The sequence below is a fragment of the Prionailurus viverrinus genome, chromosome A2 (genome assembly GCF_022837055.1).
Source record: "Prionailurus viverrinus isolate Anna chromosome A2, UM_Priviv_1.0, whole genome shotgun sequence".
Lineage (NCBI taxonomy): Eukaryota > Metazoa > Chordata > Mammalia > Carnivora > Felidae > Prionailurus > Prionailurus viverrinus.
Genome location: NC_062562.1, coordinates 16,606,567 through 16,632,810, shown reverse-complemented (window position 1 = coordinate 16,632,810; position 26,244 = coordinate 16,606,567). Strand labels below are relative to the sequence as shown.

At 43.6% G+C, this 26,244-nt stretch overlaps 1 protein-coding gene across 8 annotated transcripts in view; it reads left to right on the top strand.

Annotated features, from left to right (window-relative positions):
- MAP4 (microtubule associated protein 4) overlaps positions 1 to 26,244 on the top strand; it is a 211,019-nt gene that overhangs the window by 155,590 nt on the left and 29,185 nt on the right. For all 8 annotated transcript variants that reach the window (XM_047846610.1, XM_047846601.1, XM_047846627.1 and 5 more), the window contains one exon: positions 257 to 379. In XM_047846610.1, coding sequence (XP_047702566.1) covers positions 257 to 379 — 123 coding nt within the window. The remainder of the gene's footprint in view (positions 1 to 256; positions 380 to 26,244) is intronic.

The following is a 26,244-nucleotide window of genomic DNA, read 5'->3' as shown; positions in this document are numbered from 1 at the left end:
TGCCTCTCACCAATCTTTGTCCCTCTCCACTGGCTCATTCCCACCAATGTACAAATATCTGTTATTTTTCCCCATCTGAAACAAAACAAAAACTTTCCCAACTTCACTGTCTAGCTACCACTCCATTTCTCTGCTGCTCTCTGAGGACCATCGCTCATTCCTCAAAAACCATTCCTGAATCGAGTTTCTGAAAGGTGGAAAAACAGCTGAAATCTTGCTGCTCTAAAACTTGTGTGGTTTTTACTGTTACATCCAGAACCAGTGACAGCTGTGGGTCAGAAGTACAACGTGCCAACAGATGAGGATTCTGTGTTAGAGAAACAAGACCAGAAGAAACCTGTCAGTAGTCAGCCTTCTGAACTTTCTTCAGAGAGCTCAGGTAAGTTAGGGTAACAAAGTGGACTCTTTGAAACCACTTCAACTGGGAGCAATGGGGGTGATGGTGGATGTTGTCCCTGATTTCTGGTGATCAGTAGTATTGTTTAGGAAGTCTGTTCTCTGTCTTGGACAGATTTGGTCTTGTTTAGGCAGAAAGTCAGCTTACATATTTTCAAATTACTGCTACATCGACTCAAGACACCTAAATTTTAACCCAGTTCAGCTGTCCACTATGCTATCTTGTGTAATCTCAGGCAGGTTATTTAACTTTCCTGTGTCGCTGTTTATTCAGCTATAAGAGGAATGCACTGGTCAAATGTTACGGAAATCTTTACTAGTAAGCCCTTGCTAGTTAGTGTGTTTCATGGCCCAACAGCATCTGCATTGCTTGGGAGCCTATTAGAAATGCATCATCTTGGCTTCCACTTCAAACCTTCAGAATCATAATATGCATTTTAACAGGTTCTCCAGATAATTCTTATGTACAGTAAACTTTGAGAGGCACTACTCCAAGATACTTTCTGACTTGGAGTTTGATCATTCAGCGAACTTTAAGGTTACAGGTTTTTGACGTAAGCCAAAGCATGTGTATATGATTAACCACTTAATGATTCTCTGCTTACTTTTCTGTGACTGTGATTAGAAGGGGAGCTTGAGGGCAGGGACCCTGACTTATTTCACTGAGAATCTCTAGTGCTTGCATACTGTCTAGCCCCAAGAAGGAGCTAAATAAAGTTTGGTTTTTTAAAATGTTGTTTTAGTGACTCAACATAGCAATAAAGATTTATCAAGTCCTTATTGTGTATGAAATATGCCATGCTAAGGCACACAGATATTTAAGTCTGGGCCATTGCCCTTGTGTTGTTATATCATAGCCTGGATGGTGAGGAAAGTTCCCAGGCGCATGAACTCTGAAACCAAAGTTTTATATAATAATTGAATAAAATAGCACCAAATAGCTGCTGGTTAATTGCCAAATTAAATGTTATAGGTGTTGTGTGGGTACTAAAGCCTTGCAGTTTTTGAGAGAAGCAGTAATTGACCTGAGGTGTTAAATATAGGGTAGCATTTGGAGGACTTTGGAGGGTAAAAAAGAGCAAAAGTGCTACTTAAGTATATTTTAATGTCCTCCGAAGTCATTTCATTGGGTTGACTTGATAAGAGTTGTCTTAGACCTGCTCTTAGTGACACTCTTCCCAGGATCTTGAATCCATACTGCATCGACATAGAGACAGGAGGTTGGACCAGTTGATTTCCTGAAACTTTTCCAAGGGTGCTTATCCTAGTTGTTTTAATTTATAACCCTACTGGGCATTATGTTTATCTTTCTCTTTCAGGAAGAACATTTAGGAACAGAACATTGAAATCTAACACATTTGTCTTTCAAAGTAGAAGGTTTTGGTTCTGGAATGATGAGGATTTTTCTTTGGCCAAATTACTAATTCAGTATCTTTTATCTTCTTCCTTTTTATTCTCCCCAGTAGCATAAGTCTGGCCTTCTGGTCTGTTTCCCAGAGTCGATCTGGTTAGCTTGACAAGTAATTAGGATAATATTGGTGACAGACTCTTAGAATTATAAATTCTGTCCAAAATCATATGTATTTCATTCAGTTAATTAACAAATGTCACCAAAGAGATAGGAGCTTATCATCTTGTAGAATCATCGTGTTGTAGAATTGGGATTTATGTACCTATTAAAAATAATGACAAACGTAAATAAGGATCTGATGAGATTTACAGGCAGTACTTGTTACAGAAGGTTAGAAGATCTCTGAATTTTTTTTTTTTTCTTTGCCTGAGATGATGATCTTTGCTAAGTATTTGCTGATCCCAGCTGAGGGTGAGAAATGTTTTGGAAAAAAACTGTAAATAGTATGTAGGTTGGTGAAAATAGACTTAACTGAGTCAGTAAATGGACTTTTTTTAAAAAAAGAAACAATAACAAGGAGTTTTCTGTTTGGAATTTTGGCCAACTTCATGTATTGCAGGTACCCCTCCCATACAAGGCAAACAAGTGTGCAGACCCAGTGACCGCAGGTCCACTCGGCCCAGGCCTGCCAGGGTCCCTCCTGAGCTGCTGGGAGTCTCTTCTCCACGGAAGACTCTTGATCCTGGGCTGGGACCCTGCTCTCTGTCTGAGTTGGGTTGGGTCTCTGGTTCATCTCCCTGTGGTGATCCTGGGAACCAAAGGAAAACTGTTCATGTTGACTTCCTTGAACCCAAGAGAGATCTTGGCAGGGAGGCCTGGGATATAGAAAGCCCACCGATGATGATGAAGAAAAAAAAGAAGAAACCAAAGCAAAAGAGATATTCTCAACCCCGGGCTGGGGGACCTTGGGATGATGACAGTGTAGACGACCATAAAGGTCATCCCTTTGTAGCTGACACACAGCAATCAGGTGTTTTCCCTGGCTTATCTACCACTATGGGCATGGAAGGTGGACTGGCATCCAGAGAAACCTTAAAAAAGGACTGTGAAATGGATTCCACAGCCGCCAAACTGGTAGCTGAGACCTTCATCTCAGAAAGTCTCAGTGTTCCTTTGTGTCCTTTGGAAGACACAAAGTCTTCCCCCAAAACTGCAGGAAGTTCTCAGCCCAAGCCAAGAATAGAAACAGAGGTCAAAGATAACAAGTCAGTACCACTGGGCCAGGACCAGAAATCACTGCAACAAGAGGAATGCAAACCACAGCGTGCACCCCACCCGAAGACCCCTGTGGATAAAAGCCAGACAGTAGGGTCGCCCGATCTAAAAGGACCCCTGACAGAATGTTCTGCACACCGAGTAGAAATTCCTTTGGAGATCAGACCCAAAGAGAGTTGCTCTCCTGCCTTGGACCAAGAGTCTGTGGATGGGGGTTCCAAACCCATAGCAGGAAAAGTACTGCCTACTCTCGTGCCCACTTTGCCAGCTGGTGCCTCATTAGGAAGTAGTCTAAAAGAAGGGAATGATAAAAGTAAGGTGACTGAATTGCAGAAAGACAGACAGAAAGGGTTTTTGGAAGGAGCTGAAGAGATTAAAGAACTAACAAAGGAAGCTTTTCCCAAGCAAAGACAAGAGATGAGCATCTTGGCTTCCAGGCAGCCGCAGGACGAGGTGTTAGTTCAGGTACCTGGGTTAGGGAATGAGCCATCTCAGAGAATGGCAGGGGACGGCAGAAACAGGAAGGGAAGGGCAGGTTCTGGGAAGGTAAGAGCCAGTTCTGGGAAGGGTAGAGCAAGGTCTGAGCCACCGTTTCTTCTGGACAGCTGGAAGGATGGCCCAGCTGTTCTTGCACCAAGCGAGTCGACCCCTAGAACTGAAAGAATGACTGCTGGGCTGAAGTGTGAGGAGCTGGGTTCTTCAAAGCCACCAGGGACCGCAGCGGATCTCCCTGAGGCAGTGGTAAAGGGGAAGCCTATGGAGACAGCCGACCCTAGGGGGGCAGGCACCTCGCACACATTAGTTCATTTGGGAAATGGGGCAGGCGTTACTCAGACTTCCGGAGCTAGAGCAGAACAAGGAGCCACAGCTGTAGATATGGGTGTCAGTAACCAGAGCAAGGAAGGAAAGTGTCCTTGGATGGATGGTGAGGCAGCTCCCTGGATTTCTGAAAAGCCTAAGAAAAGGAGTAGTGAGGGAAAAACCAAAAAGTTCAAAAATAATTATCCCACACAGCCTGCTCGAATGGAGAGCAAGGAAGAAATCCCCAGCCCATCTTTTGTAGGGAAAGATGGAGATACTGGTAGCACTCCTCATCAGAACAAGGATTTAGGACTCCCTTTCCCCTTAACTCATGGTCCTCTGTTCTCACATGCATTAGCTATTCCCACAGTGGAAGTAGGTGACCGAAAGGGGAGAAATGTTGAGGTTAATTCTTTTGAGCTTGGGAACAAAGCTCTTGGTGGGAACAAAACAAACACAGTCAAGGACTCTGCTGTTATTGAATCAGCTACCAAGGTGACAGATGTGAGCTGCCAAGACCAAATCCAGGGGGCAGGATTTGTTCCTTCAGTAGTGTCTGAGGAGAATAAGACAGATGCAGCCAAGGGACACACTGCAGTGGCTGACAAACCAAATAAAAGGAGCAATGATGGAAAAAGTAAAAAGGTTAAAAATAGTTTTCCCGAGAAGCATCTTCTGGAGAATAAGATAGATGCAACAAAAATACATGTTCCCATGGAAACCACAGGGGACCACAGAATTGAAGGAATGGGCTACATGGATGAAAATAGAAATATTACGTTTACCTGCCCCAGAACACCACCAGGGTTGATGAATAAGTCAGCCTCTCCAGAGGCTCGGGAGTCAGTAGCCTGTGAAGGACCACCCACTCCTGCTTCTCAAGTAGTAAAGGAGGGTGTTTCTTTTCCAAACTCCTTGGCAGAAAGTGGGCAAGAGACAACTCCAGCCCAGATATCCACATCATTAGTGGTGGATAACCGCAGCAAAGATGGAGTCCCAGATCAAGAAAGACCCAAGGCCCCCTCCGTTGTTATGCCTTCTACAAGCACAGGAGGAGTTACCCTAACTTCTACAGCAGCCACAGAAACAGTTAACCGTCAGGAGGGTAGCTGTCTTAAGAATAAAGGTGAGCTTGCCGATCCCGTGAAAACTGAAGCAGGGATAGAGGGAGGACATGTGATAGGAGAATCTGACTCAGTGCCCAGTGGTGCATCTAAGCATTCAATAGAAAAAATCACAGAGCTTGCAAAGGAACACTTTCTTTCCAGAGTGCCAGTAGAAGACCAAAGCTTAACAGGTGAGGTCAGAGTCCTAGAAACGTGTGCGGATAGTAATAATTTTCCAACACACCCAGTTACTAAAAAGAAAGAGTCTGAGGGAGGTGCTGCTCCAGTTCAAATCCCTGACTTATTAGGAGACAAAGCACAAAAGCCCAATTTGTGTGAGGACCAAAATGCTGACAGTAGCGATTCCAAGGACCCAGATGGTTTGAATAAGGAGGTAGATAGGGCTCTTTTGCCTCCGAAAAGTGAAGAAAATAAAGTGGAAGAGGTTAGCCTGGCTTCTCCAATCACTGAATCAGAATCGATTTCCTTGGCAACACCAGAATTCCAGTCCGATTCCTTGGATGGCAAAGCTGCGACTACCCCGTTGCAGGTGGTAGATCAGTTAATAGTGACTGCTTCCGAGGATCTTGAACTCCCAGAGCCCAAAGATAAGATCTTGGAGGCACCTGACACAATGACTGAAAAGTCTGAACCCAAGGCACCCGGAGAAGGGAAGAAGGAAGATAAAAGCAGAGTGGCAGAACCGATGAAAGGCTACATGAGACCTACCAAGTCCCGAGGCCTGACTCCACTTTTGCCAAAGTCTCCCGTCCAGGAGCGAGAGAGATCCAAGCAACTAAAGTCCAGCGGTATGACCCTGCCATGTGTGTGCTTGTGGCTTTTGAGTCAGCATCCAAAAGGCACAGAGCTCGTGCTTCGGTTCCGTCCAGATTCTAATCATCCTTGTTAATCATTGGTTTGTTGGCATGAAAATGTGTAATTGCTAATGACGTGTTTTCTGCAGCCAGGGCATGCCTTGTGTCCAGCTTGAGGAGGCTGGTGACTTGGTTGCATGCCTTTTTTACCCAGCACTGAACCTTGAGCTTTAGAGGAAGTAGAATTTCAAACAATAAATTGTTTAGCAGAAGGCCTGTCACCATCCACTATTCTTCATTAAAAAAAATTTTTTTTTTTTTGCCTCCTGTGTGTAAAGCTTACAGCCAGATTTAATCATTATTTTGTATAAGGATTCACAGGAGGAAAGAAAACATTTCAAGTTCAGCTGTATGCGTGGGATTTTTTTTTTTTTTTGTCTGTATATATTTGTAGCTTGTGCTGGTGGGACTGAATATCCAAATTGCTTTTAGAATCCGTGAAAATGGTCTTCCCCATATGAGGACCAGCATTGGTAGGCACAGACTTTGTGTTTCTGAGTAGCGGGAAATGATCTGTCAGTGTCGCACCACATCTTTTACCACTTTGATGCTCACAGCCATTGACTCCAGGTGCATGTTGGGCAGAGCTTGGGGCATCAGTTGTTGTCCGTAAAACATACTCTACATCTACAGACAACTCATAAAACTTGCCAGTGTGCGATTCCTCATAATTTTGCCCTTTTTGGATCTCATCAGTCAAGTTATTGGAATGAGATTGAGCAAGATGATTCCTTTGAGATTTAGAGATGTTTTCTTTTCTTTCTTTCTTTTTTTTTTCCCTGAAAAGTATACATCTAATCATAGCTTCCCGGAGCCTAACCTTCGAAAAGATGTTTCCTGGCGTTTGAGTTTTTTCAGCCTACAGATGATGCCGTTTCCCACCTCGCATGATGCAGCTACTAACTCCAGAAATTAAAATAACACCAGTTGGCCCTGGGGTTTTGGAGAGGCTTCGTCAGGGGATGATGTGCTGCATGGTGTGGACTTGTTGTTTGAGGTCAAGCTTGTGATTTGCATGGATTTGTACCCAGTGAGGAACACGTGCTGTGTGTGTAGAGAATACTGAAGGTCATTTATCTGCGTAAGACATTCTCGTCTTTTCTGTTCTTATGTTTCTTCTGTTAGCTACCCTATTACCGAGGCAGGAAATGAAGTCATATGTAGAGGGCTTTCCAGCCTTCATTAACACTTCCGGTTCTTTACTAGAGTTTGTCTAGAGTTTGTAGACTCTTTAGTTTCAAGGGTAATGTTTTCCTGAACTCTAGCCATTTCTTCTTGCTCAGTATTTCTAAAGAAATGTAGCGAGAGGATTTGTTTTGATTCTTGAGCAAGCAAAGCAGAAGTTTGAGAACTGTTAGGGCCCAGCCTTGGCCAGGCCAGGACCAGAGACTTGGGTTAGGGGTGGCCTTGCAAAGGGGCTGAGGAGAGAATGGTGGGTTTCAGGCAAAATGTGGTGTTTCTGCTAGATTTCGATCACACCTTTTCCCTAAGGACAGTCTATACTTTTTTAATGGATAATTTTTTTAACTAATTTTTGAATGTTAGTACATTCCCATGGTACAAAGGGGTATACACTTAAATGTAAGTCTGCCTGCCTCCATCAGTCCCCATTCAAGTTTCCCTCTCCAGAGACACCCAGTGTTAACAGTGTCTTACACATCCTTCCAGAGAAAATTTACACATAAAGAAGCAATAGCATATATATTTGCAGATTTTATACAGATGAGACATATAATACATACTGATGTGTGCCTTGGTTTATAAACTTAACAGTTATTGTAAAAATCTTTATAAATCAGTACAAAGAAGGGGACCTCATTCTTATTTAACAGCTGTATAGTATTGCATCATGTGGATATATCCTAATGTATTTTATCACTTCTTTATTGATAGACATCTAAGCGTTTCCTAGTTTTTCTTTTCTTTTTTGTCTTTTCCAGTTTATTTATTTGTGAGAGAGGGAGAGAGAGAATCCTAAGCAGGCTCCGTGCTGTCAGCACAGAGCCCAGTGTGGGGCTCAAATTCAAGAACCATGAGGTCGCGACCTGAGCCTGAATCGAGTCAGGCACTTAACTAACTAAGCCACCCAGGCACCCCTCCTGGTTTTTCTTTATTAGAAACAAGGTGCATAGACTGTCCCTGTACATACAGAATGTCATACTTGCATACTTGTGCAAGTACATCTGTGTAATAAAAGGGACCTCTGGAGTAGACTCTCTGGTTTAAAGAATGTGTTCGTAATTTTGACAGGTGTCGCCACATTGTTCCCCACAGGGCCACAGAGATGTACTCACCCTCAGTGTATACCAGTACCTGCTCTTCTGGCCTTCCTCCACTAGTGCACATTTTTTGTTTGTGTGCTGATCTAACAGGTGAACAGTGATTTATTGGCGTGGATTTATTTTGGGTTTTACTTATTTAGGGGCTTCCTTGTGTATTACTGAGTTTATAAAAACCATCCCTACTCTGAGATTTTAAAAATAATTTCTGTTTCTAGTTTTTCACATTTTGAATCTTTGATCAATCTAGAATTTCCTGGCGTGTGGGTGTGTGTATTTATGAGATGTGATATAGAATTACTCGGTTGTCCACCAACATGTGTCTTAATCTGTCTCCCACTGAAGTGCTGCCTTTGTCGTGCTCTAAATTCCTGTACATAGTTGGTTTATTTCTGGATTTTCTTTTCTGATTCATTGGTCTTCTCGTTGAAAAGTATATTTTCATATTTCATAGTATATTTTAATATCTAATAGGTCTAGTCCAGTCCCACTCCTCACCCTGTTAGTGTTTCTTAGAGTTTTCCTGACTCTCCTTGCTTATTACTACATAAAAATTTGAGAATTGACTTGTATAGTTTTGTAAAAACACAAAACAAAACAAAAATCCAGTCACTGTTTTTCTTTGAATCACATTAAATGTATCGGTTATCGGGGGAGAGTTGTTGTCTTGTATGGTGAGGTTTTCTATCCAACGACACAGTAACATGCCATGTTCAGTGACTTCACATGTTTAGGTTTACATGTCCTTGTCCCTCACTGGTATTTTGATGTTTTCTTCTTGCAGATCTTGTATCTTTCTAGTAAGGCTTATTCTTTTTTTTTTTTTTTTAATGTTTGTTTATTTATTTTAAGAGTGAGAGAGTGTGCAAGAGGGTGAGGAGCAGAGAGAGAGAATCCCAAGCAGGGTCCCTGCTGTCAGCACAGAACCTGACGTAGGGCTTGATCCCACGAATCATGAGATCATGACCTGAACCAAAATTAAGAGTCAGACACTTAACCAACTCAACCGACTGAGCCTCCCAGCGCCCTTAGTGACGCTTATTCTAAGGTGTCCAAGAAGCAGGAGAATGTGCAGATACAGAGCTTCAAGTAAGCCTGGAGTCTGAGGCAGGAAACTGAGTGGAACAGGGAGTATAGTGATTTGTGATAGGGGACGGGGCAGGGTAGCCCCTCATACCCAACTACCACGGTTCCGTGTAGGCTGTGATGTTTCATCCACAACTGGTTGTAGGCCTGGCCTTACTATATTTTTTCTTTGTTTTTCACTTCAGATCATTCGTGTTAACTGCCTACTCCTAGATTGCTAGCAATTAATAGTAACTACCATCTGTTAATATCATGTGCCTAATTATCTATAGGTAGGTAGGTAGGTAAGTAGACACACACACACATACACACACACAAAACAATACTACGTAGTATTCTCTCCATTTTATAGATGAGAAAAATGGAGACTCTCCACATTAAGGTCATGCAGATAGTATAGTGGCAGAGGCAGAATTTGAACCGAAGTCTTTCCAACTCTAGGGCCCGTCATTTTCTCATTCTTTTCTCAGAGGAACCTTCCAGAAGTTTTAGGTTCTTAAAAAGAAAAAGGTGGAAAATTAGTCATTATATTTGCTTAATGTCTAAGCACTAAGTAAGTACTTTTTTAGGTAGAGAAGTGGAAACACCTCATGAGGACATACATTTTGAATCAGAGGCTAATTTGGGATTGGGATCTAGGTCTTTTGACTCGGTCTAGCATTTTATTCTCCAGGCAGAATAAAATGTGTCTGACTTATTCATGTGTTTTCCCTAACACATAGTATTGAGCTTTACATACATATGATGCCTGATGACATATTAAAAATTATAAATGAATTATCTTTTGTGAGTTTTAACCCTCTTTGGAAGTAGGGAGAGTGAATAGACTGCTAATGTCTCTTTTGGCTTAGTGTTCCCTCTCCTTTTATCTTTTCATGCCACTTTCAAGTTTAGGGAAACTTTACCAGAGGGCTTCTTCACATATATTGCATGTTGTTCTAGGCAGGGAGGATTGTGATACTTCAGGTAATCTGAGCTCACCTTGGCAGAAAAGGACTTCCTTTGGGACTGTTTTTTGTGAATGGAAGAGCCAGTTTGAAAGAGCCTCCCTCTACTGGACTCTAGTCAATGCTGTCACTTCACCGGCAGCCAGGTAGAGCTGTGAGTGACTGTGCACTTGGCATGTTGTTCCCTGAGTGCGATAGTTATCACGGATCCCTGTAGACAGGCCCTTCCCTTTGCCAAAGTTAGAACCTAGCCTCCTTTTTTCTGGCTTCATTTTCTTTAGTTTGCCTGAGCCCATCATCCAACAGCTGGGAAACGTCGGTTTATGGTGGGAAGTTCTCTTGGCATGAAACTTGAAGTAATTTATAAACCCCAAATCCTAACAGTTTTACAAATAAAATATGCTCGGCAGATGAGAAGATTACATTTGTAATCTTAAAACTTGCTACAGTTTTACAACTGGTAAAGTATCGATTAAGTAATATTTCTTCTTAACTATAGTGTCCTTCCTATAGTTCCTTTCCTTACCGCTTTCTTCCCATTTACCTGCTTATTCTCTGTTGTTGGTTTTTTAAATGCTGTTTATTAAAGAAATGTAGTGGAAAATTGTATATGTCATACAACTAAAAATAGCTACCATTTAAAAAAAAATGTTTATTTAGAGAAAGAGAGAGAGAGCAAGCACAAGCAGGGAAGGGGCAGAGAGACAGGGAGAGAGAGAATCCCAAGAAAGGCCTGCACTGTCAGTGTAGAGCCTGAGGTGTGGGGCTCGATCCCACAAACCAGTGAGATCATGACCTGAGCTGAAATCAACAGTCAGACTTTTTTTTTTTTAAGTTTATTCATTTTTGAGAGAGAGAGAGAGAGACAGCGTGAGCAGGGGAGGGCCAGAGAGAGAGAAGGAGACACAGAATCCAAAGCAGGCTCCAAGCTCTGAGCTGTCAGCACAGAGCCCCTGACGCGGGGCTCGAACTCACTAACCCCAAGATCATGACCTGAGCCGAAGTCATACGCTTAACCGACTGAGCCACCCAGGTGCCCCAAATAGCCATCATTTTTTTTTTTTTTTAAATTTACTATATGTTCAGCACTCTTAAACTCTCTCAACCCTCAAAGAACCTGTGCTAATGTTTGCCTCATTTGACCCAGTGCATGTAAATATTCTTTGAAATGAGTCCAGCAGATACTAATTTTTCTACTTTAAAATGAGGTTGGTGGGGCACCTCGGTGGCTCCGTTGCTTAAGCGTCTGATTTCGGCTCAGGCCATGATCTCACAATTTGTGGGTTCAAGTCCTGCATCAAGCTTTCTGCTGATAGTTTGGAGCCTGGAGCCTGCTTCAGATTCTGTGTGTCCCTCTCTGTCTGCCCCTCACCTGCTTGCTCTCCCTCTCTCTCTCTCAAAAAGAAATAAACACTAAATTTTTTTGTTTTTCTTGATGAGGTTGGTTCTTCCGCTCACACTCCCTTCACTGGTCACTTTTGTCCTCTGGTGACAATAGCATTGGCAGATTCAGAAAAAAAAAATGATAAAACAATTTAGCTTCTGATTTTTGGTGTTGCAGATATATATATTTCTTTAAAATATGAAGTGGACAGGTGTGCCTGGCTGGCTCAGTCAGTAGAGCATGTAACTCTTGATCTTGGGGTGGTAAGTTCGAGCCCCACATTGGGTATAGAGATTACTTGAAAATAAAATCTTAAAAAAGAATAGTAATAAAATAAAGTAAAATATAAAGTGGACAATAAAGAGATCTTCCCTTTATTCCCCTTACCTCTTATTTTTTTATTATTAAAAAAATTTACACTTAATTTAACATTAATTTTAATGTTTATTATTTTGAGGGAGGGAGAGACAGAGTGCAAGCAGGGGAGGGGCAGAGAGAGACAGGCAGACAGACAGACAGACAGAATCCAAAGAAGACTCCAGGCTCCAGGCTCCAGGCTCCAAGCTGTCAGCACAGAGCCCAAAGCGGGGCTCAAAATCACAAACCCGCAAGATCATGACCTGAGGCGAAGTTAGATGCTTCACCGCCTGAGCCCCGCCCCGTCCCCCCCCCCCCCCCCCCCCCGCCCAGGGCCCCATCCCTTACCTCTTCTTTTTAACCTAAAATGTTAATGCAGGCCATCTCAGCTGTGAGCAGGTTGAAATTGGTAATTTTTAAACTGTTTAGCAATGATAACTTGTATAAGTTTAAATTTTTTTTTTAATGTTTATTTATTTTTGACAGAGAGAGAGACAGAGCATGAGTGGGAGAGGGGCAGAGAGAGAGACACACAGAATTCGAAGCAGGCTCCAGGCTCCGAGCTGTCAGCACAGAGCCCGACGCGGGGCTCAAACTCATGGACCGTGAGATCATGACCTGAGCCGAAGTCGGATGCTTAACCGACTGAGCCACCCAGGCACCCCGATAATTTGTATAAGTTAAACAAAAATCTAATTATCATACAATGTTCCTGTTACACTGTGAATAGTGGACACTCAAAATGATTTGGACTTTTTAGTAATTTCATTCGTTCATTCATTCATTCATTCATTCAACAGACACCAGGTAACATTACTCCCACATTCTAAGGGTAGATTAACGACACATTCTCTGCTTCTCCAGGATTCTAGAGTGGGGAGATAAACACAAACATAATTTTACTCTAATGAGAGAAGTTTTATAATACAGTGTGAGCTAAGAGTTTATAGAGCTAGGTCAGGTAAAACATTCTAGGGGATAGACTGCGTAAAGGCATAGTGAAGTACAAATGCCTGGAATATTTAAGGAGTAGCAAACATTTTGGAGTGACTGGCATATAAGTCAAGTTTGGGGAGCAGGGAGATCTGTGAAACATTTTGAGATGAGATTGAGAGAAGGAATACAAGCTCTCAAAGGGTCCTGGGAGTTGTCTGTTGCCTCCGTAAGCAGAGGATATTAGACTTTATGCTGGAAGTGATGTGGGACGGGGGGTGTTTACCTATTTTAATTGGATGATTCTCTTTTCTTTCTTGAGGCCATGGGAAGGTCAATACTATGCTAAAAGAACAAAGGGTTAGAATTTCCAAGTCATACTTCTTGGGGAACTTTTCATCTATAAACATTTTAATGCTTAAGGGCGTCAAATGACAAAAATAATCCAGTTTAGATAGGAGTTTGATGTCCTTTAGTCAAAGGAAAACAATCCATGGATTGGGGGAGTACAGTGCCTAACAAGCAGAGGTGCACTTTTCCCGAGGAATTTGGGGCAAGAGCGAGTTTTATAGAGCATTAGAAGAGGCACTGCATGACAGCATGAGTGACTAAGAGGTTGGGGATTTCCTTATAAAACTAGCAGGTCCTATTTTCTAGGGTAAGGTAAGCTAACTAAAGCAGAGTTGGAGGTTTGTGATTGGTATATATTAGGTTACCTTGACAGGCATTTCCCAAAAGTGCAGGCTGACTTGGCTCTAGATTTGTGATAGGAGCCAGGCCTCCATTTTTTGGGTCCCAGTAGGTGAATTACTTTTATCAGGAGTCATATAAGTTAGATTGCTGGTTTCATTTTTTTTAAATCCTATCTATTTCCCAATCTTGGAAACTCAATTAGGGAGAATCACAGTTTTCTTGAGTTAAATATGTACTAAGAAACATTTCTGAAATTCAGTAGAATATGGCTTTGAGATGATTGTGCGTATATATATATGTATATAAACACAAACATTATTTACTTTCAGGTAAGAAACTTAGATTGCAACTTTGTAACCTTCAGGTTTTATTAGTAAAGAGTATCAGTCATTGTAATCAGTGGAATTATTGACTGTCATTGTAATGATAATTTATTAGAAATTGTTTTCTGGAGACAATATCAGGGAACATTTGGTCAATCTGGAAAGTAGTTTTGTTGCCTTGGTAACGACTAGGAGAGATGCAGAGAAACCAGTTGTGGAACGTATCAAAACCAAGGCCCTGAACAGGTTGGGTACTAGCTGAAGGTACAGACGAAAACAGAAACATCTGCCGGTACGTCTGCTAAGATCAGAGACCTTCAGAGACCTGCAAGTTGTGCCAGCACCCTTGGAGACTAGACATGTCGTTATATGGTCTCATAAAAGAGCCTTAGAGGGGCACCTGGGTGGCTCAGTGTGTTGGGCATCCGACTTCAGCTCAGGTCATGATCTCACAGTTCGTGAGTTCAAGACCCACGTCAGTCTCTGTGCTGACAGCTCAGAGCCTGGAGCCTGCTTCAGATTCTGTGTCTCCCTCTCTCTCTCTTTCCCTCGTTCACACTGTCTTTCTCAAAAAAGGACTAAGTGTCAAAAATTAAATAATAAATAAATAAAGCCTTAGAAACCACCACTGACCAGACACATGGGTGTATCTGTGTACTTTCCTTAGACTCAGAGTGGAACTTAAAAATCTTTAACCCAAAGGACCTTCCAAATTGGAACCTCTCTAGATGAGTTTAATGATGGGAAGGGTCAAGTCAAATTATAGAGTCTGTATTCAAGGAATCCATTCATCCTTCCGCTAAGCAGAACTTTTCTGAGAGCCTACGTACTGTATCAGATTGCTGGTCACCACCATGGCAAAGATGGACTCCTCATTTTCTTGCCTTCCGGTAGCTCCCAGGAAAGGCACATAAGTAAACGACTATGGTGTAGTTTCCAAATAGAGTGTGAGCAAGTATGATATTGTAAAAACATGAACGAGCCGATTTGGGGGTAGGGGTCTGGGAGACTTCACAGAGGTGACATTTAAGTGGGTTCTGAAGGAGTAGGAGTGGAACCAAGAGGAAGGAATTCCAGTGGCAGCTGAGTCTAGAATTGAAGCCTTCTGGTTCTTAAGTAGATTTAATTTCTTTTTGCCTGGATGTGCTCAACCTTTTAAGGTATCATGTAAGTTTGTCATCTAAGAGCCTGATAAAGTATCACAGAAGCTGGGGAGATTTGAGTTCCTTGCCACAGCTGTCTCCTGGGGGGGAATGTGCATTCCTGAGTGAAACTCTGTCTATAATTCTGAATTGGACCAGAGCACTGACAGAGCCTCAGTTTTTACTAATTAGTCTGTCCTAGATTTTCCCCATTTTTTCACGAGCCAGATAGCATTCACCTCATTTGGCAATCTTTAAACCCATTAATTCTTGTTCCCTGTGATTTCTTCCTTGGTATGTGTTACAAAAACAATAGTGTAGTCAAACTATAATCCACTCTGTCCCCTTCCCTATGTAAAAACCTCTAGATCTCTACTTTTTCCTATGGAAGCAGGACCTGCCTGCCTATGCAGAAGCACCATGAAGGGGAAGCTCACAGTGTTGAGGAGCTGTGAAAAACCATTAATGTAAATTTAAGTTCTCTCAGAATGGACACTAATAACCAGAGATCACTAAGGAAGAAGTTGCTCACACCTTCCTCATTCTTTGTACAATGAAAACAATACCATGATAAAGGTATAAGATGGACACTAAATCTTAATGCAGTTGCTTCTTTGTCTCCTTTATTTCAAGCTTGTTTTGCCCCCCAAACACACATACACGTATACCACATGTGTACACATTGTATACTAGTTTTGGAAGCTTTGAATTAATCACAAAAATTGTAAATTAAAGTCTGTAGTACTTTACTGAGCAAAAAAGAAACGATGAAAAGGAGAGGCATCCAGTGACTAAGATGTAGTTTTGCTCAGTTGTGTGGGAAGCCTGTCAGTCAAAGACCAAGCATCTTCCACATGGCTTTTCCATTAGCTCACCATTTGATCTTAGGCAAACCATTTCATTTTCCCCCCTCTGGACCCTGTTTGCTCTTCTGTAAATTGAGAAGATTAAGTTAGAGGAGTTCCAGCGTTCGGATCCTGTACCGTAGCACATACGTCATTGTCCTTGCAGCATTGTTGTTATAAAATGACCCTTGTCCACTTAAGAAACAAAACAAACGAGCAAAGGAGAAAAAAAGAGAGAGACAAGCCAAGAAACAGACTGTTAACTACAGAGAACACACTGACGGTTACCAGAGAGGAGGGGTTGGGGGGGATGGGGAAAATAGGTGATGGGGATTAAGAGGGCACTTGTGATGAGCACCGGTAATGCAAATTAAAACTTAAAAAGACGATAATAAAAATTTCAAAACAGAATAAAATGCTTTTGTCCTAAAAGAGACTTGGAGAATAGGATATTATTTTCTTTAGGCAGTTTCTCCGATTTTGAGAGCCAGCTTTTCTTTTTCTCTTGTGTGTTATTGAAATTAGCGTTTGTATGGTGTTTCTTGGTGGTGGTGGTTTGTTTATTTTTGCCTACCTTTATCAGAAGGATTGTCATGCAGTAATTCTCCAGTCCAGGGATTTAATACTTTATCGTTTCACATCAAATTCCCTGCTGGAAGCGGTAAAACCTACTTCATACGTGAATACGTTTTCTTAGGGTTTTTTTTGTTTTTTTTTTTTAAGCTAGCATCAGCGGGTACATTATGTTAGCTACCTTGTTAGATGGTTTTTATCTTCTGTTGCTTCACACCTACACAAGAGATGGATTCTGTGGGTATCCCCATATTATGCCTTATGTTCTCCTGTTGTACTCAAACCCAGACCCCTAGGTGACTCCAGGCTTATGTGCAAGCTTGAGCATCTAGCTGACGTGATGTCTTGGGCACTCGCCTGTACTCTGGGCTTCCTGTCTGGGCTTATACTTCTTGCCCACTGACCTCTCCGATTTCTTCTTCAACTCTCTGACTCTTGAGCCCTCGAACACTGAGGCCTCTGCTTGGCACAGTAGCCGAACATTGTCTTCTTGCAGGCTGACCACATTTCTGATGTGTAGTAAGAACCACAGTCTAGAATATGTGCTTCTTTGTGACCAGCCAGCTGCATTCTCCTGGTTCCTGCTCCTGGTCTTTGGCTGACTCACAGTTTGCAGTTTGCTATTTATAGATAGAGTTGTTGAGACAAGATACACGGGACTTGAAGATACCAGGGACTTAACAACTATAGTTACTGCCTTAGCTTCATTTGTTTGTTTCATTTGTTGTTGGTACCAGTGGGAGGCTCTGGATAGGCTGGCTAGAACTAAAAATCATTGGACTCTAGGGGCGCAAATTTAAAAATCATTTGACTCAGAGGAACAAGTGTCCATGCTTGTTCTTCACCTAGGCTGTCTCTGCCCTTTCAGAATATGGCAGCCAACTCAGCCCCTCTTGTCAGACTTGCAGCTACATACATCCCCTAGGTAGTCCTCTACCATCAGGAGCCCCAAGTTAAAATCAAACCACTCTGAGTTGGACGTAGCAACAGACCTGTGAGTCCTTGATGCATGTTTCAGCCTTTTCATTGAGTCGTAAAAGTGTTAAAACTGTGACACTGGAAGGCACCTTAAGGGCCCCCCTCATTTTACGGAGGAACAAACCAAAGCCAGGAACAGTTAAGTGTGTTGCTCAGAGTCATAACTAGTAAATGACACAGAGAAATTTTAAAACCTGGTCTTTTGACTCCAAACCAAATTATTTTTTTCCCCACAAACCAAAGATAGAAGGTGTCAGTAAATTGGGGCGCCTGGGTGGCTCAGTCGGTTAAGCGCCGACTTCAGTTCAGGTCATGATCTCGTGGTTCGTGAGTTCGAGCCCTGCGTCGGGCTCTGTGCTGACACCTCGGGGCCTGGAGCCTGCTTCTGATTCTGTGTCTCCCTCTCTCTCCACTCCTTCCCCACTTGTGCTCTTTCTCTGTGTCTCAAAAATAAATAAACATTAAAAAAAATTTTTTTTAAAGTGTCAATAAATTGAGGCGCTGTGTGTGTGTGTATTAGGGGTGGGGAGTGACTAGTTTCTCAGTGGATGGGGTTGTTGAGGCATACCTAATTTCTAAGGCATTTTCTAAGATTTGCATCTGGCATGTTTGGACTGCATTACAACAGCCTCCTGCAGGCGTTCATAATTTTCATCCTATATTATGCATACATAATTGTATTATTCACTTGTATGTATAAAAAGATAAGAAAGCCAGAATTCAGCTATATTTTATCACTAAGCCTTTCCGTACCCAAGACTCTCCATCTTTCTTTTTCCCTAATTACTTAGTAGAATCATGACCTTTGTGGTAGAGTAAGGTGACACTGGTTCCTTGCCAAGGAACCTTTGTTGGCTTTGACATGTATTGGTGTTAAACTACTTAAGGTCAAGAGGAAGGAGAGGCTCAGTTTATGTTCAGGACAGAGGTTAAATGGAAAAGCACATTTTTTGAGGCTTTCAACCCTGCCACTCTTGACCATCAACATAGCCCAGTGTTACGTACTGAAGTTAATGCAGAAAGCGTATACAGTTGGCTTCTGCACTACGGTTGGGGACTTGAGAGAAGTGATGTGAGTAATGTGAATAGTAGAGAAAGGGTACTTGGAGACAGAGGCTCCAGTTAAGGAAACTTTCCTGGGCTGGGCTTTGGTAATCTCATCACATTTTATAGATCAAAGAGAGCAATCTTAACTTGAACTTTTTTTTCTTTTTTTTTTTTTTAATTCAGGTTAGTTAGGGGCACCTGGGTGGCTCAGTTGGTTAAGTGTCCGACTCCGGCTCAGGTCATGATCTCCCAGTTTATGGGTTCGAGCCCCCTCTTGAGCTCTGTGCCGACAGCAAGGGAGCCTGGAGCCTGCTTCAAGTTCTGTGTCTCCCTGTCTCTCTGCCCCTTCCCCGCTTACTCTCTCTCTCTCAAAAATAAAATAAAATAAATAAAATAAAATATAAAATAAAAGAATAAAATAGAGGCGCCTGGGTGGCTCAGTCGGTTAAGCGGCCAACTTCGGCTCAGATCATGATCTCATGGTCTGTGAGTTCGAGCCCTGCGTCAGGCTCTGTGCTGACAGCTCAGAGCCTGGAGCCCGTTTCAGATTCTGTGTCTCCCTCTCTCTCTGCCCCTCCCCTGTTCATGCTCTGTCTCTCTCTGTCTCAAAAATAAATAAACGTTAAAAAAATTTTTTTAAATAAAATAAAACATTAAAATTTTTTTTTAATTCAAGTTAGTTAACATACAGTGTGTCTTGGTTTTAGGAGTCGAACCCAGTGATTCATCTCTTACATGTGACACCCAGTGCTGATGCCAACATGTTCCCTCCCTAATGCCCATCACCCATTTAACCCATCCCCCCCACCCACAGCCCCTCCAGCAGCTCTCAGTTTGTTCTTCATATTTAAGAATCCCTTATGATTTGCCTCCCTCTGCCCTTTTTTCTAAAAGAATTATTAAAAAATTGTAGCCAGATCAGTGTAGTTGATAGCAGATGGCTTTAAAACAATCCAGCCTGAATTTTCTTCATCTTGGAAAAAGGCATCTGGTGTATTCCTCCTTGATAGAATATTTTGGAGTATCCTATGTTAGCGCATAATAGTGACTTACAGGTGAAGCAACAAAACTCAGCTTAATTTAAGGTAGAATACAGCCTGTCTTCTCAGTGTAACTTTTTTTTCCCAAGAATTTTCTTTTCTGGATATTTCAGTCCTGAATGTACAGTTAACAAGCTCAGAGGCCAGCACAGCAAAGGACTGTGCTGGATTAAACAGGGGCAGGGGGCTGTGTCACAGATTGCCAGAGTCCCTGTGTTCCAGAGGTCAGTGTGTTCACATGGCAACTAAGCAATCGGCTGGCTAGACAGAGCAGGGCTGGTGCAGTGGGGGGGGGACACGGACCCGGCTTGTCCAGGGAACTGGTGGGGAGCAGGGTCAGAAGTAAAAGTGCAAGGGGTATATTGTCACTCAAATGTCTTGTAACTAGAATACATGTCTCCAAAGCCCTGATTGCTGAGATCCTGGGAGGAACCCTTTATTAAACTCTTCCATAGTACAGAACTACAGGTGAAGCTCTCACTGAGATTTGGGGACTCCACTCAAATCAGTTTTCAAGCCAATTTGGTGAGTTGCTGTGACAGCAAACCCACTCATGCTCTGAGAAATGAATGCCTCCAATTTTGACACTATAGTAAGGTCTTTTTTTTAAGTGAAATTTTGAGCCATTTTCTGAAATCATTGTTCTTTAATGGTTATGACTGGGGATTGGCAAATGAGTCTTGACTATTTTTAAAACAGTATTTTGAGTGGGTGAATGAGGAAGTGTGGGCATAGTGTCAGATAAGTGAACGTGTGGGTATACATGTATCTATATCAGTAAAAGCGGGAGTAATTACTATCCTCAGTACCCAGATTGGCACCATACCGTGTTATAAACTGCAGATCTAAACAGAGTGCTAGCTAACAGGAAATTACACTTCCAGTTTAACAGTGGCATTTGTGCAGAAAGTAGCAGGTTCTTTCCTTTCTCTTTTTCGTTCTTTTCTTTCACACTAGTAAATACATTTAGCACCCAGCTGCTAGAGGAGAGAGGATCTTTGGGGGGAAGACAGGTTTGTCATGAATACTGGGGACTTGGTGTGATGTCACTGCCAGCTCTGTGTGATCGTAGGTGGTGTTAGAGCTCCAGGAGCGAGGGGGGAGAGCAGTCGAAGAGACGATGTCGCTCTCAGACAAGCAGCCTGCCTCTCGCACTGCCGCTTACAGCCAGCTCTGTAAGGGCAAGCCTGCAGAGTGCCGAATGGACCCCCCAAAAGAAATCGACCAAGCTGGATTTGAGTGGCAGAGGACAGAGGGCAAACTGAATGAAATCGGACTGAACGTCAGCATGGACGGGCAGCTGAAAGACGGGCTTGTGAAGAATGCCAGCTTCCTGGAGCAGAAAAAGCTCTGCTTCTTTGAGGGGAAGCTAGACAAAGAGCTCAGCATTGAGGTGCAGGACGAGGAGTGTCAGGCAACCTCGGGTCACCTTGAGAGCAGGTATGTGATTTCAGAAACCTGCCATTCCTTGGAGGGAAACTCGGTACACCAGAAGACAGCTGAGTTCCGTGTGGGACCCGGAGAGGGGCCAGATGAGAACAAAGCCTCTACAGTTCAGGGGAAGGTGGCAGGGAAGAATGGGCCAGAGACCAAGAGCCAGCCAGATCTGGATTTCCCTGGGGCTGCTGACATCCCCACCCGGGATGTTGAGCAAGAAACCAGTGTTTGGAACCCCAACTTTCATCCAGTGGCTCAGGGCTTGAGGGAAGCAACTCCGGGAAAGGAGAATGGCATCACTGCTGGCTGCCGGGTGCCTGGGGTGGTGAATGATCACTCTGGGCTGCTCGAATGTAAGCCCTCACTATCTGAGGCTATAGCGCGCCCAGCCCCCACTATTGAGCATTCACCCACTGCCATTCCACCGATCACTATGGTGGAGTTCACCCAGGAATACGTAAATGACAGCTCTCATGACAGAGACCACGAGAAGGAGCTGGAGAAATTGAATTCTCCCGAAGAGGGGGCTTTGCTCAACCAAGTACCCCAGCAGAAAAAAGCAATGCGCCGGGCCCTGTCTGAATGTTCTCACCTCTCGGTTCCCCCAGCTGTCAACCTTGCAGAGAAATATCCTGAACTCCCTGCCCGAGAAGAGCTTTCTTCTGGCCTGCTGCCTCTTACCAGCAGCCCAATGCCAAGTCCTACGCCCAGGAAACTGGGGGCTCCTGCCATAAAGCGCTCCATGACGGTGGCTGAGGAACAGACAGCTAGCTACAAATTGATCCCTGGGGAGCTGCCCATCCCATCTACTGAAGAGGTACCTCCTTTCATCTGTGAGGAACCTGTGGCCAAGAAGAAAGAAGAACTGACCCCCATCAGCAACAGCAGCGGCAGCAGCTCTGGGAAGAAGGAACTGGGCACCACTGGATTGCATCTCCATGGTAAGCTGGAGCAGATTCCTGAAGTAAGCAGCAAGGAAAAAGGACATGAAGATGTTAGTGAAACCAGAACGGATTCATGCTCCCCAGTCTGCCAAGGAGGTGAGAAACAGCCAGGACAGACGGCTCTGGCAGGGAAGAAAGAAATTGAGGTCACTGCAACCCAGAGCACTCCAGCGTTCCTGTGTGAAGAGACCCCACGTGATGGTATGTTTCTAAATTTTGCCTCCATGGGGAACAAGCAGACAGCAAGGAGGGAACCAAAGTGACAGATTACCGGCAGGAGCGTTAGGCGGCTTTATTACCGCTGGAGTCTGTGTGCCGGGGAAAGCAGAATTCTTTGCATTGGAAGGTTGCCGGGAGTGAGGCGAGAAAGCAGACAAAGTGAATCCAGCTAGGTCAGCCTGAATGTCTGCTGGCATGATGGATAGTGGGGACTGAGGACGTGGGCTGATGGGGTCAGAGGGTGGTGGACATAAGAAATAGACCCCTTGCTTGACCTCATGTCACCCTACCCACCCCATCCCCCATCCTGCCACCCCCTCAGCTCCCTGTTGGCTTGAACCAGATGATTCCTGAGCCCCAAATCATCCAATCACAACTGATTGATTTCCTTGCTTGAAAATCCGCCACTGTGTGGACTCACAATGGGCGTATCAGCACTAAACCTCCTCTCGTTAAGTAGCACAGCCTGGGTGCAAGCTCTGTTTTCCATTTCGCTTGTGAGAACATTTTACTTTTGTTCAAGTGGAAAAAGAGCCTTTTAAAGCTGGCTATTTAATATTCTCTTCCTGTTCTTCATGTTTGACCCAGTCTTGCTTCTAGTCTTCTCTTTCTGCATGCAGGTGGGGAGAATTTGTGGGGAGAAGGGAAAGGAGAGAGAAGGAGAGACTTGCACTTAATAAACCGCTAAATGTCACAGGCTTTGTGGCTGCCTTCTGTGTCTTTCTTCCTGGCCCTCCTCTTCCCCACCCCCCAGCCCCCCATGGAGCTTATTGTTGGTGGTCTACAAAAGCTGGTTTTCCTCCCAGTCCAGTTTGAGCACAAAGGACTCTGATTCACAAGCTGGTTCATGGGGATTTAAACCATGTGTTTTGTTTGTAAAAAATCGCCTCTCCTCCTAATATTTATTCCTCTCGGTACGTTTTCATGAAGTTTTTTACTCATTTTCAAGTATTTTCCAGGGGAAGGGTAAGTGGAAAAGCCCTAGAAGACCAACGGGGTTTTTTTGGGGGTTTTTTTTTGGGGGGGGGGGGTTGCTTTTTTTTTTTTAATGGAGGTGGACAAAGAAGCTTCCTATAAGCTTCCTATTTCCTCTGTGATGTATGTCTCCAGGATGACAAGCACGCAGATACTCTGTGCCGTTGCTCACTTCTAGCTGTGGCAGAACTGTAAGCCCCTTGTGAATAGGGTTCTGTCGTCTTGCTGTTGATGGGCTGGTTCCCGGTTTGGTGCCCTCTACCTTCTAGGTGGTAATGAGTGCAGATTTTTGTTTATTTCAAAGCAAGTTTATCCTAGTTCACACTAACAGAAGTTCATGGTGGCAGGAAAAAATTTCAAGTAACCTGCAAACCTCACTAATGTGTGCACCTAATAAAATGTTTAAGTGTCGACTCTGCTAAGCGCTGTGTAGATAAACACAGATAAAGATTCATGCTTACGATACGTCAGTCACTGTCTAGGCGCTGGATATTGCCCACATTCTCAAGCAAGTTATGATCAAATTGGGGTGGGGGAATGGAGCAGTGAGAGAGTCGTGAATCATGGAAACTACCTGGAGGAGGTGGTTCGGAAGCCCTGGTGCCTAACTTTGCAAGGGAAAGCCTTCCAGGCAAAGGGACTCACGTAAGGGAGCCTAGATAGCTCATTGTTAGGTAAAAGAACAATGACCAGTATTCATAGGGTACTCTTGTAAGGATTATTTAATTTCAAAGAACGGAAACACACTCAGAGGAACTCAAATTTATAAAAAGGTGTTTATTGACAGGGAGTCTCAGGGAATCCAATTGCAGGAAGCGTAGTCGGGCTGCAGCCATTATATGCCTCTTAGGACATTTGCTTTACCCTAAACATTGTGTTCCATTCCCTTCCCTGCTGGAAACTGCTTTCTCTGCCATCTCATACATTTTCTTTCCTTGGTGACTCTGGTCCACACAGACACTGGGTTGCCATGGTTTGGGCTCTGTGCCCCACTTTATGCTACCTTACATCCCTTATATCTGATCACCTCATTCACCTGGAGACTTCTTGGGAAAAGAATGTGGGTTGAGCAAACACGTCAAAGCCATCCATACATATGTGGCCAGAAATAATGGGAGAACACCTCTAGAAAATTATTTGGAACCCAAACTTCAAATGCCCCTTAAGATGTTTTAAAAAACTGCTGGCTGCCTATAACAATGAAGTGGCCCAAAGTCAGCTTTTGGATGACTCAGTAGACAGGATGAACTGGAAAACAGAGGATTGAAAGCAGAAATCCTTGTGACAATAATAGCTTGTCTCATGTAGTCGTTGCAAGTGAAATACTGATGACATGAATGGGGAAATAGAACAGGTGAAATCAACTTGAAAACTGAATGTGGAAGGTGTGTGTGTGTGTGTGTGTGTGTGTGTGTGAGAGAGAGAGAGAGAGAGAGAGAGAGAGAGAGAGAGAGAAAGGAGTCGAAGCTAGTGCTGTTATACTGAGCCTGGGTTTCCCAGCAGGTAGTAACGCAGATACTGGAAAGATCCAACAGAAGGAAGTAGTTTTGTGGAGCAGTTACAAGTTCTGTTTTGAGCATTATTTTTCAAAACTGTAGGGACATTTGGGTAGTGGTCTCTAGCAATTGGCTGGCATAGACCCCTGAGCAAAAGGTGGAGGGCCATGGTGAGAAGCACCGTCTGGGAGGGAGGTAGCAGTTTCTGCTTCTGTGTACGTCAGGTGTTTTTCACTGGGTGGCAGCGATGTAGGTTGAGGTGTTGCATGCTTATGTCATAGGCAGTGGGACTTTGTGTAGATGTTTACTGAACAATCCTGGGCCTGCTGAAAAATGTGCATAGTGATCTGGGGCTAATGGCAACATATCACACATTTGGTAAGATGTTCTTTCAGCTTGCTATAGAAAAAAAGACATTCACCAACCTTGTGTGTTTTTCTTTTCTTTCTTCATATTTTTAAAACTAAGCAAATTCAGTTTTGACTCATAATACATAGAGTTTCAAACATCAAAAAGTACAAACTGCTATAAATTAGAAAATCTCCTACCAAGGCAAGACCACTTGATTCACTTTTTCTTGCTTCTTTCCTCTAAGTACAGCTAAATACTCTGAAAAGAATTCAGCAGACAATTATAAAAGGAATCTGAAAGGTGGAAAGGAGAGGATGGACTGGGTAGGGAACTCAGGGCTTCAGGAAGGACAGTGTGCGTTGAGACCCCTGGGTTTTCTTTCTTTTTTTTTTTTTTTTTTAAATTTTTTTTTTTTCAACGTTTATTTATTTTTTTGGGGACAGAGAGAGACAGAGCATGAACGGGGGAGGGGCAGAGAGAGAGGGAGACACAGAATCAGAAACAGGCTCCAGGCTCCGAGCCATCAGCCCAGAGCCTGACGCGGGGCTCGAACTCACGGACCACGAGATCGTGACCTGGCTGAAGTCGGACGCTTAACCGACTGCGCCACCCAGGCGCCCCAAGGGTTTTCTTTCTAATCTCCCCTGTACCCAGGTCTGGGCCCTGGAGAGTGCCTGCAACCCAGAAGTGCCAACAAGCATAGATGCCTCCCCGCCCCAAGCCTCCCCCACCAAAAAAAAAAAAGAAGAAGAAGAAGAAGAAGAAGAAAGAAAAGAAAGAGAAAAGAAAGGCGAAGAGAAGGGAAAAAAGAAAGAATAAAAAGCCTACTTTCTCTTGCCAAAAGACTAGGAAAGGGAAGCCATATTCCCCTACTCATATCCAGCAGCAGTAGTAGGCTCAGTCCTGCTGAGCAGTGCTCATGAGGGCCCACCTGTCACCTGTTCCACACCTGACAGCAAAATATAATCCATCCACACTGGCAGGAGAATCTATCCCTAGTCCCCCACAGGTGACAGCACCAGTGACACCTATAGGCCTGATGTCTTCTAGCCTTCTATCCAGGAACAGAAGGGGACCTTGGGAGGTTTCCTCCTATACACCCTTCCCTCCAGCAGCAAAAGGCCAGGTGGGTGCCTCCTGCTCCCAGTGGCACCTGCAGAGATCGAACAAGAAGTATGCCAGCACCAGGCAGCCAGAGAACAGGCCAGGAGAAATTCTCTGCATTCTGTGGGTCTGGCATCACTCAACCCTCACCTAGTGAAACCATCTGGCCCAGGGAGGTGGCTTCATCCCTTGCTGGAACTACCAGCCGGGACTGAGTGACATTCTCATGAAGCCAGAAGAACACAGCAGTCCACAGTTGCATTACAAGGGCTCTGGAGACTAAATTG